Source organism: Schistocerca americana, chromosome 6, assembly GCF_021461395.2.
Source record: "Schistocerca americana isolate TAMUIC-IGC-003095 chromosome 6, iqSchAmer2.1, whole genome shotgun sequence".
NCBI classification, from domain to species: Eukaryota; Metazoa; Arthropoda; class Insecta; order Orthoptera; family Acrididae; genus Schistocerca; species Schistocerca americana.
Genome location: NC_060124.1, coordinates 319,822,386 through 319,838,062, shown reverse-complemented (window position 1 = coordinate 319,838,062; position 15,677 = coordinate 319,822,386). Strand labels below are relative to the sequence as shown.

The 15,677-nt window shown below is 41.2% G+C and overlaps 1 protein-coding gene across 1 annotated transcript in view; it reads left to right on the top strand.

The window, feature by feature from the left end:
* LOC124620111 (WD repeat-containing protein on Y chromosome) overlaps positions 1-15,677 on the top strand; it is a 480,275-nt gene that overhangs the window by 182,828 nt on the left and 281,770 nt on the right. Inside the window, exon 9 of the mRNA XM_047146781.1 lies at positions 6,765-7,009. Coding sequence (XP_047002737.1) covers positions 6,765-7,009 — 245 coding nt within the window. The remainder of the gene's footprint in view (positions 1-6,764; positions 7,010-15,677) is intronic.

Sequence of the window (15,677 nt, the reverse complement as noted above, 5' to 3'; positions counted from 1 at the left end):
AGTGGTATACACCCATTAGGATTAATAGCAATGAATTATTTGTTTGAAACTACTAAGTGTAGGCAAAGTGTGGAAGTGGTGTCTCATGTACTCAAGGGTTACAGCATGATTCTGAGGTTAGACTTTCTGCATTATCATGCCGTAACTGACATTCAGTGTTGTATAGTGGAACTTATCGAGAAGACATTCCAGCTAGAGGAAGCTGTCAATGTTCATCAGTCATGAGGAGCTTCTAGTGTACAGGACAATCCAGGTAAACTGCAAACACTGATATTAATACTTCATTCACATGACTGTTCATCGAATGGCACAGGAAAGTCACTATGGGTGAATCTGGAACTCGATTTCTCAAGTGATATGTTGTGTACAGTGGAACAGCTGGAGAATAGTGAGGTACTGCATGCACTGCATAGTTTGACATAGTGTTATAAATGTACAAGAGTGAGATGAAGGCAAGGTAGTACCCACCAATATGGATAATTTTGACACCAGAGAGGTCAAGTTTTTGAAGGCAACAATTTTGGCTACATTGGAAATTCCAGATGAGGAAGATTGCTGCACAGGAAGTATAGCTTGTGAAAGAGCACAGAATGCTGCTACAACTGCATTTTGTGAAAAATTCAGGCATTTGAAGGAAATGGAAATGACACAGGAGGAGGACCTGTTACTAGAATTTCAAGATCTGTTTTTTTATGTTATTTTATTTTTCATGAAGGTCATTGCCTACCACACCAGTAATGCAACGCAGGATTCTGACAGGGAGTGAAGCACTGGTATATGCTGCAATCAATACTGGAGGAATTTATTAATCAACAATTGGCTGGCAGTATAATGGAAAAATGTGGGGGAGGGGGATGGAATTGTAATTGTATCATATTAGTCTGTGGACAATTCAAATAAATACTGATTCTGTTGTGACTGCCACCATTTAATGGTAGAATTAAAGCAGATGCCTACCCAATTCTAAACATGGGACCTGAAGAAGGGATAAAATAGTTAGAAGTGACTCCTGCGGATTGAGTAAAAACTGTATTTTCACCACCTTGGGCACACTGTCAGTACAGGAGGATGCCATTTGGGTTAAAAAATGCACCAGCAATATTTCAGAATTTATTGGACAGAGTACTAAAGCTGTGTCAATGTCTGGTGTATTTCGATGACATAATCATCTTTTCGAGAGATAAGCAGTAGCATAGGCAATGACAGGGAAGCTCATTTGATTCTAAATACTGAGTAATGTCACTTTGCACTATAAGAAGTCAGCTATTTAGGCCATGTAATTAGTATGGACGATATAAGAACTGATCCTATATTAGTGCAATCTGTGAAAGATTTTCCAGTGACAGGAACAAACAAGGTGTTAAATCTTTTCTGGGTCTAACAAATTATTATAGAAAGTTCATGAAGGAGTTTGAAGATATTGCATGATCAGTTATGTAGTTGTTGAAGAAGGGTATTTATTTTGTGTGGTCAGAAGTATGTTAAGGAATGTTTCTCAGATTAAAGAAGTTCTTAATATCAAGTCCATTGTTGGTGTTCTTGGACATTCAGAAGGAGTTTATATTGTGATATGATGCATCAAACCATGCACTTGGGTGTGCTCTGAGGCAAGAGGTTGATGGTCAAGAATGTTTAATTGGCTTTGCATCAAGTTGAACAGAGCGATGTAGAAACATTCTACAGTTGTACCTGTAACTGTAACTGTAATAGTAAGTGGAGAGAGAGATTCTGAGCTTGGTGTACAGAGTAATTCAATGTTTCCTGTATAGAAGGAAGTTCAAGGTAGCAATGAACCATGCTGCTTTGAAGTGGTTATTAAATCTGAAGGACCAATCCTGTATACTGACAAGATGGTCCCTAAAACTCAGTGAATTTGAGTACAAAGTACACATAGTAAGAACGAATGATGAGCTTGAGCAATATCAAAAGTGGGGTTGTCATGATATGCCCAACTCATGAGGTTAGACTGAGTGGAAGCACAGGCATCATACAATTGCTAGGGGGAAAGCAGAGTGATGTCCATGCCAAAAAATGGTGATGGAACCAAAGCCATATTTTCAGAGAACTGGTTTGTGTTGGGTGTACTCCATTTAAAATGGTATAGTAATGGTTGCTAGTTACCACAAGCAATAAAAGCTCATGGGAATAAGACATGTGGAATTAGAAGACTGTGGACTGGTCATCAATGGAATTATATGTGACATACAGGATGTACATTTCTTTTACAACATTCAATGATGACAGTTAGTCTGTTAAATGTAACATAGTTGTAGCTCTATTTGCCAGACAAACATCTAGAGATGTCACAGTTTTAAATGTAGCTGACAACAGCAACGGTAAATAAATTTTCAGTATATAAAGCATACAGCCCACTGGTTGCGGAGATGTCCTTCAAACAAAACACCTCTATCCTAAATGACACCTGGGAACCAAGCCAGACCATTCACAAGCTCAGATGACAGCTGTGCATAAAGGGCAGATTACTGCAGATCACAGTTGTTGAGCATGTGGATCAACATCAGGATGGTAGACATCAGGTAACAATGACCCTGAGTGTTTCAGTTCTGTGTACCACAGTGACTATGATTTTGCTCTTTCTACTTTTTTTGTATCTGAAATGATGAGCTGTGCATAAACCTGATCCAGGGATAACTTGAGTTCTTGTAGAAAGGTTTCCCATAGTGAAGGATGGAAAATAGATTTATAAGGTATAAGATAAATATAGTAATTGCATATCAGTTAATAACTGAGATGCAAAGGGCAGGCTCTCCTCCATGGTTGGGGACAGTGTAGTGTCAATACCCAGTCTTTTAGCAAAAGTAAAAAAGAAGGAGTGAGAAAGCCACTAGGAGCACTGCATTAGCAGCCACAGGCTTGTGGTCACAATTTGCCAACATACAGGTCAAGATAACATGCATGTAAGGGGATTGTGAGATGTGGCTAGCCACACTCAGTGGAAAACTCTACCATGCAGCAGTAATAATGACAGCAGTTGGATTGACGTCACCACACCAGGGCAAGTCTCTTATTGTGAGCAACATGACTTGGTGCCAGGTTTAGTGAAACAAATGCACTTCACAGCAATATAAATGTGTCAGAATTTTGAGGCTGTTGCACTTCCTTCCATTAGAATACAGCAGCACCACCATGAACTCAGGGCTATGCCAGAAAGCAAGATGACTGGGCGTTACGAGCTGTAGCCATGGGTTCAGGATGAGGCTGCACCAGGTGCTGCCTGCAGTGTGTTCCTCACAGGACCTAGTGCAATGGCATCAAAAACCTACCATCTGTGCCTGCTGCCATCAGCACTGAGATCCCCACGGGGCTTAATTACTCAGTGCCAGCTCCTGCCCAACTCATGCCAGATGGCAGCAAATGGAATCCCATGCACAGCAGTCTTCACACACTGCTGAGGTGAACGCATGTGGGGCGGCTCCAGGTGCCATCGCTGCTGGAGAACTAGTGGTCTGCCAACATCAAGTCGGTGGCTTATAGGAGCCACCAGCTGCCCCATGGCCTGCCATCAGCAACTCAGGACACTTATATAGCAACCTCTCACCGGGACATAAGCTGCCACTCTTAAGTGAATGGTGGCCAGGGTCAACAAAGTGTGGCGTGTTTAGCCTTTCTGAACCACAACAAAGCAAGTACCAAAGTTGAATAAAACATTGTTTACTGCCAGCAATTCAAATGGTTCAAAAGGCTCTGAGCACTATGGGACTTAACATCATAGGTCATCAGTCCCCTAGAACTTAGAACTACTTAAACCTAACTAACCTAAGGACATCACACACATCCATGCCTGAGGCAGGATTCGAACCTGCACCCGTAGCAGTCACGCAGTTCCAGACTGAAGTGCCTAGAACCGCTCGGCCACTTCGGCTGGCCTGCCTGCAGTGTTGCTATTGGGCTCTCTGGCCTGTTATCATCACCACTCACCATACTGAGTGCAACTGCAGTCTTCACCACATTGAGAAACTTTACAACTGCCCCTTCTCTGTGACAAAGCTAAATTGAGTGTTGTCTGTGGCCTTTGACATAACACCTAGTCCAAGTAATGTGCACTACAAAATATTGTAGAATCATGTTGAGAATATAGAAGAAATCCTTATTGGACTTTTCAACTGTATACGGGAGACAGGAAACTTCTCTGACCCTTGGAGGGATGTATTCCAAATTCATCTTTTGCAACCAGGAAAAGATCAAACTTTTTATGTAAACTGCAGGTGGTGGGGTAGAAAGGAAAGGAAAGGGAAGGGAAGGAACTGATAAGATGATATCAGCTGCATCAGAACTTTATGTGGAATCAGCAGCAACAGGCGAAAATGTGTGTCATACTGGGACTCAAACCCAGGATCTCCTCCTTACTAGGAAATTTTATTAACCACTGTGCCATCTGGACATAGTGTTTATTGCAAATGCATGACTTTGGCCCCTTTGGGAATATAAAATTAGTGAGCATGGAGGACACAGACCGGGACTGCAGATAGGTGGCACTAGAAGGTAGTGTGGGTCAGCCAGGGAGATTGTCAAGATAGTCTGTGCATTTGCGATAAATACTGCATTCAGATGGTGCACTGGTTAATGTAACTACCTAGTAAGCAGGAGATCCCAGGTGATGAAGTGTTTCCTTATCTAGGTTCTCACCTGTAGGGAGTTCATTAGTCGTTTTCAGTATAAATTCAAAAAATATTATACCAAGACTGATAACATAGTTCTACTAGAGATGGCTACATAGTGGGATTTTCTATACAGTATCAATAAAGACCTCTTACACCGTTTGGAGACTCCATCATTGGGGTATTTGGGGAAAACTACCTATTTTTATGTGGTCCTTTAAGTGATGCTGATATTTCTGCTGTGGAAGAAAACTTGTATGAACTCAGTTTGAGCTTGAGAATGACATTTCACTAGGAAGTGTGCTGTCACCTTCCTCTTTTTCACTAATAACAAAGTAATTTCTATGTTAGAGTAACTGTAACAATGCTCTTCATTGGTGGAGAATTTTACTGTATTTTCTTCATCCTCCAAACCAGCAACAGCAACACATCAGTAGCAACTGACATTAAAGAGACTGAAAGACTGGTCTGCATGCAAAGAACTCAAGCTGCCAGCAGCAAATGGTCCACAGAGACTTACATCATTCAGCAAACATGGATAGTCCACTTGCATTGATAATGAGAAACTCCATTCTGAGTTTGCAATATTTGGTGACGTTTCTGGGCCTCATTTTTCATAAAAATATCTCATGATGCCACACCTGAAACCACAGTCCCTCAGAACACTTAACATTTAAAAATGCGTCAACTTTAAGTCTTGGGAAACTGACATGTCATCTAATTGAGTTCTAGGAATCTTTATTTTTTACTTCAGAGTTGATTATGGATAACAGGCATATGGATAACCAAGGCTTCCATGTTCAGAGATCTTAGATACCACACAGCATGAGGGTAGAAGCTGACCACAGATGGCTTCAGGAATATCTTCTTTCCCAGCCACTTTGTTAATGCTGGTAGCCATTAGTAGCCATACAGTGGCAACTCCTCATGGTAATTCAGACCTGGAAAGTTTCCAAGTCCTTGGGAAGACATCCAGTATGGTACTAAACTTCCACAGACTCACCATGTCTGCCAGTTGGCTGCAGATTATATTTGTGCTCAAAATCAATGCCTTGTGGCTGTTTGCTCATAGTGGAATATCATTACATTGTGAAAATACAACTTGTTATAGAATATTATGTATTATTAGTTGACTTTACCATCAGGGACACTATCCAATTGAGTAAACACTCACCATAAAGCCACCACATGTCAGTGAGTGCTGTAGCCCAGCTTCCTGAAATTAATGCTGAATGTCATCCACTGACCCAAGTAATTTTAATGCAGTTTGCTTATGGTGTATTACACAATTTGTTATCCTGGCTTATGGTGTAACAAATGCCAAAGTCCAGTTCTTGCATGCTTAGTTGATTCTGTAGGAATGTTACAAGCAGTACAAAGTTCTTTGTTACAAGACTTACGTAATACTTTATTTCTGAACTGTGCATTAGATTATAATTGAATGTAGGTATCATTTTGTAGTTCTTGAATTAGCAATACAGGTTTATTCTGTGACTAATTTCCTTTCAACACAGTCCCTCTACCACAAAGAGAAACAGAATTGATTTCCTTTTTCTGTTTACACAATTATTCTCACTGCAACAATTTTGTATGTCATTTCAGTCCAGCTTTTGATGTTGGGCAGAAGGGGAGAAAGAAATGGAAAAAAGTACTGGTATACTTAAAATAATGAGAAATGTGAGACAACATATAGTCATAGCTGCTTCCCGTGATGATGTGTGATCATTGGTCTGAGATATTGCTGTTCCATAACTTCATTGATCAAACAAGTACTTTTGTCTGCATTTGGATGAGCTCTCTCTGGGTATTCCTGTATTCCTATCACCAACCACAGCTGACCTTTTCTCTCTCTATCCTTCATCTCTATGTACTTGTATCCCCTTTAAAATTCACCATACCTTTCCTGTCTAAGACAACTGCTCATTTGCACATCTTCTTAAAATAACACAAATCTGAAAGCTTTGTCACACTGTTACCTCCTTTTTATTTCAACTATGTATTGTTTTGGGTTTCTTTTATACACTAAATGCTTGTACTTTTTCAAATGTCTTGTAATAACTAATTGGATGTTTTTATATTAGTGAAATCTTGAACAAAAAGGAAAAAATTATGCTGAATTACAAAATTTATTTCATACTATTTCAGCTGATTACAGTTGGTCAAGATTCGAGTATTATGGTTTGGGACCCATGGATTGGAAAGAGACTCCTGTTAATACAAAATGCCCACCATTATCTAAAATTTGGAGAGATTCATACTGTACAAATAACTGCAGCCACATACAGTCCTGATTGGCAACTTTTGCTAACAGGAGCTCGTGATGGATCCATAAAAATGTGGAATTTCACCACTGGAATGTGCCTGCTTACCTTAAATATTGAAAAAGACTGGTTGGTGCATATACAGTTCTCTCAGTATCTCACAGTACATACAGGTTTCAAAGTATATTTTGTAATCTGTTTATGTCTACTCAAAATACAAATATATGTGGCCTTTATTTTCTTTGGTAGCTTAGCCAAGACACACTATCACAGTATTCAAACTGAAGTTCTGCTTATGCTGTTGTAATTCCAGATACAAATAAATCATGCATGAAGTTCTAAATTATTTTATATAAACACAGTTCCGATAGCCCATACACACTCAGATTACAAAGCCAGGTTGAGTCCAACATAAAAATGCAATTCATCATGAGAGTGAAGTTACTATGGGCAAGTAAAACAGCAAAATCTGAGAGTCCACTCGAGTGTGGGGTTATGAGAAGCTAGTTTGTTACTCAGTATCTTGAGGTGACCCTGGCTGCTGGTGGCTGTCTTCTGATGTGTGCCATGTGGCCACCATGTGGTGGCCGGCCCTGTGCCTACTGGCACTGGGGCAAGGGAGTTGAATCATGATGGCTTGTGTCTGTACCTTGTGAAATTTTGTGCCAGCCATGTCAGTGTTGCTGGTACAAAACAACTGCTAACATGATGGGTTACAACAGTCCTCTCCCTTTGGGGAGGAGGGTGGGCACCGTGGGTTGGTGCAACCCCAGAACCCCTCTGCCACACGGAAGGCTACTGTGTGATATGTAAGAAAGCAACATACATGGCCTCCTGAGCATTGGAGACTGCCACCCATGGTATGGGCAGCAGCTCCCTGTCTGCTGCCATTGGAACACAGGGCTGGTAGCATTCTTGGTAATGATGAGTACACTGCAGCCAACTGCCGTACAGTGTGATACCAGCCACCTAGGATGCTGACACTGAAATGGGTGTCATGTGGACATCTGGCTCCTCAGGTGTTGGAACATGACCTTGTAGGGGCAATTCTTGCAGTTCATCTCTCAGCTCTGCCCACTTATGGATCTTATCTACCGCTAGCTCCTGATGGTCCTATGGGAAGGGGCGGGGGAGGTGGGGAGGAGGAAGAGGCTGAAAAGACAACAGATGAGAAGGCCAACAGGCAAGGACAAGCTTAGTGCAGGATGCTGGATTAGGGAAAGAAGATGCACCTGGAGAATTGGCGGCAAGGATGGAAAACTTGGTTTCAAAATGTAGGCAAGCATGGGAGGGGTATGCAGGGACAGTGGAGGCTAGTTCCCCACCCACAGACATAATTTGTTGCAGTGGTGGGCCACCAGATTGTCACTGATCTGCACAGTGAAGACTCACCAAAACTGTGCTGGCTGTGGATACCACCAGAATCAAACGAATGCAGAGAGCAAACATATAAGGGTCATTCAAAAAGAAATGAACTGGAGGCATAATTACAGAAACCAGTATCTGTATGTTTGGAGTATTGACCCTGGCTGTTGAGACACTTGTCCCACTGTGCCACTATGACACAAGGTGGTGAATGGCATTCTCATAAGATTCCCGGGGCTGCAATGTTAACCAGTACCACATGCACAGCTGAATGTCGTCGTCCAAGGTGAATTGGCCCCTCAGAGCCTTTTTAAGGGGACCAAAAATGGCTCCCTTTTAATTCACTTTCTGCAACAGTGATTGCCCAATATTACTTGCAAACCTTGACCATCCTTCACCAAGTGATCCAATCAAAACGACCAGGCAATCTCACTTGTGGGGTCATTCTGCTTTATGACAGCCCAAAACCCCATATGGGCAATACAGCCATGGCATTCCTGCAGAAATTCAAATGGGAGGTCCACAGCCACCCTCCAAACAGTCTAGACCTCTCTCCCTGTGATGATGCCATTTTTGGTTCCCTTAAAAAAGCTCTGAAGGTCAAACAATTCACCTCGAATGACGAGATCCAGCTGTACTTGAGGAACTGGCTAACATCGCAGCCCCGGGAATTTTATGAGACATCCGTTCACCACCTTGTGTCACAGTGGGACAAGTGTCTCAACAGCCAGGGTCAATACTTCTAACATACAGGTACTGGTTTCTATAATTATGCCTCCGACTTATTTCTTTTTGAACGCCCCTTATATATGTCCAGATGTTGGTAACAGGTGTGTATTGCAGTGACTGAGGTGCATGAAGTGGGTGAAGAGCCAGCAGCAGGAGGTGTAGCACTCTGCATGTCTGGCACCTGTGCACCAACTCTGCTGGGCTCTTAACCCCAAAAGGAGTGGATCTTTAAGAACTTAGAAATTGAGAAAGCACCACTTCTCTTGGGGCATCCCTGATGTACTTCTTCATCAGCATCCTGCCTGAAGGTCTGTACAAGGCATTCTACCTCCACATTGGACCATGGGTGTAACAGGGTTTCTCTGATGTCGTGTATGCCATGACACAAACAAAAGTCGTGAAAGATATGGGAGGTGAACTATGTCCCCTTATCCATCACCAGGGTGTGGGGAAGGTCTTCAAGGGGAGAAGATCTAGGTGATGGCATGCACAGTAGAGTCTGTCTTCATAGAGCACCAACTACAGTGTATGGGAAGTGGTGTAAGCATCAATGATGAGGAACCAAACTTCACTTAAGAAGGGACTCACAAAGTATCCATGGAAGCAGCCACATAGCTGGGTGGGTGCTGACTTGGTAATAACATTGGCACCGAGACAGCCTGGCATTCTCTGCACACACAGCAATTAAGTGCTCAGTTTTCTGGCTGGCACCCGGTCAGTAGATGTAGAAGCAAGGAAGTATCTTCATCACTGATGCACCCAGTGCAAGAACCAAAGGACATCCCATCAGAGAGAAGGGAGAATGACCACCCAGGCAGGAAGTGTTCCACTGTCAACAAGGTCTGCCAGTGATGATAGTTGGTCTGTGGTGCAACACAAAATAATTATAGATGTTTTCTGACATCTGGGGTGCAAGTCAGTCAGACTGTTCTCACTGTACATGTTGCTGCACCTGTCAGACAACAGGATCTTTGCTGATAGCAAGAGCAATATGAAATGTTGAAATAGGAAAGCCATCCACAGTCTTCTGAGTATCTTTATCAAAACAAAAGTGGAGTATTTCCTCCTGGCAGAGGCCATGTTAGGGACCAATAGGCAGACAATAGAGTTTGTCCACATTGGAGCGATGGGATCAAGTGAATCTCATAATGGTAATGGCTGATGAACTGACCCTGTTGTAGTCTGTGGGATGTCTTATCCAGAAGATGTGCAGTAGGGCTGAAGAGAGAGATTAATAGCTTGTGAGCATGACAAGATGAAATTTCATACCATATAAAAACTCATGAAACTTCTTGGTTGCATAAATAATAGTAAGGTCCTCTTTCTCAATTTGGAAATAATTTTGTTGCACCATATTGAGCATCTTGGAGGTGTATGTTATAAACTGCTCCGAACTGCCATGATTGCAATGGGCCAGTGCAGTCTACAGCCAAAAGTGAGACACATCAGTAGCCAAAGATACTGGTCAGCTGGCTGAAACATGGTGAAACAAGGGGCCAAATAAAGACGATCCTTCAAAGTCATGAATGCCGGGTCACAAGCAGCTGCAAAATGAATAGTGCGCTCTTCTTCAGTAACTGATTGAAAGGATGCACAGTTGTAGCTGCTTGTGGGATGAATTTATGATAATATGCAACTATACCCAGAAAAGCATGGAGCTTCTTCGTGTTAGTGGCTCAATGTAGAGAATAAGTGGCAGTGATGCAGCTGTTCATTGTCTGTATCCCCCACATGGAGATGACATGTCTGAGATATTCAGCAGAAGATTGGAAACATTGAAAATTATCCAGATTGCCTTGAGACCTGCATGCTGCAGAGTTTGAAACAGAAGCCAAAGGATCCACAGATGACTCTCAGCGACCACAGTACTGCCAATATAGTTGATACAACAGGGAGTATGTTGTGTGAGCTGCCTCTAAAAACATTGAAAAATAGCTGGAGCTCTTGTTACCCCAAAAACTAACCATTTATAACTGTAGAGACCATACAGGCTGTTGACAACAAGTAACTCCTGATATTCTACATCAAGTTGGAGCTCCAGATAATGTCTCTGATAAATCCATGTGCAAAAAATATTATCTCCCTGCCAGTCTTATCACCAGTTCACTGGAGGTGGGATGGGTTACATGTTGATCACAGCCTGTGCATTAAATGTCACTTTAAAATTGCCACATAGATGAAGTTTGCCAGGAAAGTAGTCCACTGGCTGGACAAAACAGGATCAATCACATCCAAAGCTCTCAACATGTTGAGTTCCTCCTTTGCTTGATTTTGGAGTGCCAGTGGCACTAGTCCGGCCCAAGAAAACCCAGGCTGTGCCAAAGATTTAAGGGTGACATGAGCAGTAAAATCCTTAGCCTTGCTAAACTCGGCTGCATTTGGTCATTAACTGGGTTAACTTGATTGGCAACTATGAACACAAACATCATAGAAACATTCAAGCCAAACAAGTTTTCTATAAAATTACTGCCCACCACAACATAGATAAATGGATGGACTACTGACTTGTATGCCATGTCTTCCATAGATTGTCTAAGAATCAGGATTTTTTGTCTTTTGTAGCTTATATTATGACTATATTTAATTAGATAATAAAAAAATCTACTCACCAAGCGGCAGGAGAACATACACGTAAAAGAGAGAAGGAGAGCCTTTCCTTCTCATCCCATACAGTAAGTATCCCCTGACCCACGGTTCTGGGTGACTTTCGCAAAATCTGCACCTTTTCCTAGACCTCTCCAGTCCTTTTACTACACCTCTCTTCCTTCCCCTTCCCTCTTATTGCTTGAAGGAGGAGCCATTGGCTTTGAAAACGTGCCAATTATAGCCATATTTTAAGTATGAGTTATGCCTCCACTTGGTGAGTAGATGTTTTATCTATCTAAGTAAATAATTTTGTCAATAAGTGATTGTTTTTGTTTTTATATTATGACTTGTAATAGGAGACAAAGACAATGCACTGTGGCACAGATATGTGTGAGAATTACTAAGAGATGCTGTGACACCCATATCTACCTGCAGCTGAAGTGAATTCCTATTGATACAGTGATTGATGAACAACTTGTTAGAAACTGTAACATTAATGTCTATCAGTTTGGAGCCCAAGAGAGTGGCACAAGTGGGCAGTGCATGACATACTGTCAAAATGTGTCCTTTCTTCTAAAAGTGATATCAGGAGGAACAAATCTGGTGGCAGTAAGGCCGACCATGGTAAACAAAATAAGCAGGACACAGGGAAAGAGCTTGTGGGAAACAGATACTATGGATGTGTTGGTGCGGCTTGTGGTTCCTGTGTGTGTTGCACTGCCACAGCTTCTGCCTATGAGGATGTGGCTGACTTGAGTGCTTGCTGTCATCTAAGGCAGCAGTGGCCACATACACCCAGAAATCAAACTGACCTGCTGGACAAGAAACTTAAAACATAATGATAGCATTCTGAACCATAGTATCAGTGTAAGTCTCCAGATGTTGAGATGTAACAAAGCAGCATTTCTGACTAAGACCCTACAATTCTGTAGGCCAAGTATGACATGAATGATGAAGTTGTTTCCTGCCCTGATAATACTCCACCCTGAAGGAAATAACATGCATACACTGGCGATAATAAGATGACAACAAGCTACACATTTTGTCAGATGAGAGGAACCAAATTTAATATAGGTTATACATGCAGGGTTAGATCCTAAAGTGAAAAAGAGCCTTAATGGTAGCATCTTACATTACCTGGAAGTTGGTGGAGTGTTGCCATGAGTGCTTTTGCATGGCCCCAGTCCTCTGCAGACTCAACAGGCAGAGAAGGGAGATAGAAGGCCCAGCAGTTGCTGTGGTTTTGCCAATAATCTAGTCACTGCTCTGTCCAACATGGCTGTGTGCTCCTGCTATTGTAATTCCAGATGCCAATGGCTTTCCAACTTCTGCTGGAGCAAACTTGGAAGCATCACATCCAAGGATGCACTGAATGTCAGCATCAGATCAGTAAGAAACATGCATTAAAAGTTCAGCTGCCCTGATTGCACTATATGTTTTACTTTGAGAAGCAAATAAGAACATGCACAAAACACTAAACATTTTAGTGTGAATACAGTTCTGATAGACCATACAAGTCCAGAGTAAAAAGCCAGGCCAACTCCAAGGTACAAACACAATTCATCCTGATATTGGAGTTCAAGTTACTATAAACAAATACTATAGCAAAATGAGAGTGAATTATCTCCACTCCATGGTTTGTTGCTCGGTGTCTGCAGCTGGCAATGACCATCAGTGGCATGTGCAGGCCCTGTGGTGGAGCTGTCTTTTTATGTGTGGTTGTGTCGCAACCTAGTAGCTGAGCCCTCACTGCTGGCACTCTTGCAGATTACCTGAATCATGACAGCTTGTGTCTGCACCTTCAGAATGTTGTGGTAGCCACTGCCTTAGCACCAGTACAAAACATGAGTTAACCCGATGGGTTGCCATGGATACAATCAAGATTTTAGATGTACTAGTAAATGTTGGAGTAAGTGTTGTGTTGTGGTGAATTGTAATGTTCTGAAACTGATCACTTTACAAATTAATTGTTGCTACTAATGTGAAGCTGAGTGGAAAGAAACAAAGCTTCATTGCTTTAAATGCTATTTCATATTTAAATATCCACAATACTTAAAACATTGTGGATAAATTAACAGATACAATAAAAGTAGTTCATCTGCTGAAAGACAGGCAAAGATGAACAGTGAAATGAAAGTCAAAATAGTAAAATGTCTCTTTAGGTCTATAAATTAAAGGCAAAAAATTTAGCCTTCTTTAACTCTCTGACCATTAAAGAGTCACATAGTGGAAAATTTAAACAGGAAGTATTTGAGGTATATTTAATTAACTCTTTAATGAAACAAATTTCATTCTTGTTCTTAAAGAACTTGTATTTTTTGTGGGGGGGAAAAATTATATTATTAGCAATGCCATTATGTTACATAATTTTAGCATATACTGTATCAACAGTAATTTCAATATCAAGCACCAAATTGCCAATAAACATCTGGAAGGTTACAGTTCATTAGTTAAGTAGAATTTATAGAAGAAATTAATGGTTGTAAGTTATTTAATATTGCTCAGGAATAGCCACTGAATAGCCACTGACAGAATAAGGACATTGATGCATAAGGGATGAGAAGCTTGATAGTGAAATAAGCATTTTGGGCATTTAAATATGATGTATATGCACTTTGGCTTTTGAGAAGAGGTTCAAATATTACTGTAAAAAGTTAAGAGCAATGTTGCAAAGTGATAAAATTCTGGATTGGTGCTCAGGAGAACCTGATATAAAATCAGGCTACCTGTTCCTGATACGAGGACACATGAGAAGACATAGCTCCCTATTCAATAAATACTTGGAACAATAGCAGTTAATAATACAGCTTTTAAGTTCCTAAGCAGCAGAAAATAAATCAAAATGAAGTAAAGTAGATCCTAGCCCTTAACTAGGAATTAAATGGTAGCAGGTACATTAAAAAAATCTGGAACATAGTATTTCTCCTAAGAAATGTTATTTCAGAATGAATTTTCACTCTACAGTGAAGTGTGAACCAATTTGAACATTGAAGCAGAGTGAAACTGGGTTCAGGATGGGACTTGAAAGCTGAACCACTGTTGGTACAGTAATTGCCCACAAAGGTGAATCCAGTGTTAAGTCCCAATGGGAACCTAGTTTTTAATTTCCAAGAAGTTTAGTGCACTTTCAGTAGTTGAGTGAAAATTCATTCTGGAAACATTCCCCTAGGCTCTGGGTAATCCATTTCTCTGCAGAGCTCTTTCTTCCAGGAATAACAGTCACACAAGGTATCCAGGAGAACTTCTATGAATTTGGAAGATAGAAGCACTGACAGAAGTAAGGCTATTGGAGAAGATTGTGAATTGTCCTCTGATAGCTAAGTTGGTAGAGCAGTTGCCTGTGAAAGCAAAGGTTCCAGTTTCAACTCATGAACCAGGCCACAGTTTAAACTGCCAGGAAGTTTCAAAACTGGAATTCTTCTTGTGTGTACAAGCATCCATTTGTCCTTTTGCTGGGGTCTGAGAAGACTGTAGGCTGAATCAAGTGGAATAGACAAGATGAACAACACTACCAAGATGAAGGGATGATCAAAGAAATAAGGAGGACAGAGCAACAAAGGGCTAGGGTAAGAATGCAATACCAAAAATATCTTGCACTAGTACAGGCAGTGGTGCAGGTGTGTTGCATATGCTAGAAAAGTGGGTAAATTTTTTGGTGGTAGGTGCAGGATAGAAAAGAGTTATAAGGAGGCCTCTAAGTATGGGGGAAGATTATAAACTTGTACACCTATGAGTAAGTCTAACATGACGGGACAACAATGAAATGAAGGTAATGAATGTGTTGGGGGATGAGAGAGGGGGGAGTTTGATTGGGACAAGTGTAAAATGAGAAATGAGCCCACAGGAAGAGTGGAACTAAAGCATGCCTTGGAGAAACATTTCCCACTTACACAGTTCAAGAAATATGGTGTTCAGAGGATCCAAATGGCACGGGTTGTAGTGCTGGGCAACCATGTTGTGCAAACAGTAAACCCAATTTGTTAGTAACCTATTGGCCAGTCTTTTTTTTTTTTTTTTTTTTTTTGGTGTTGTTTAGTAGGTTTTTTCATTAGAATCAAATGACTGAATACAACTAATCTTCACAAACACTGTGGGTTTGAGGGAATTACCTCACATA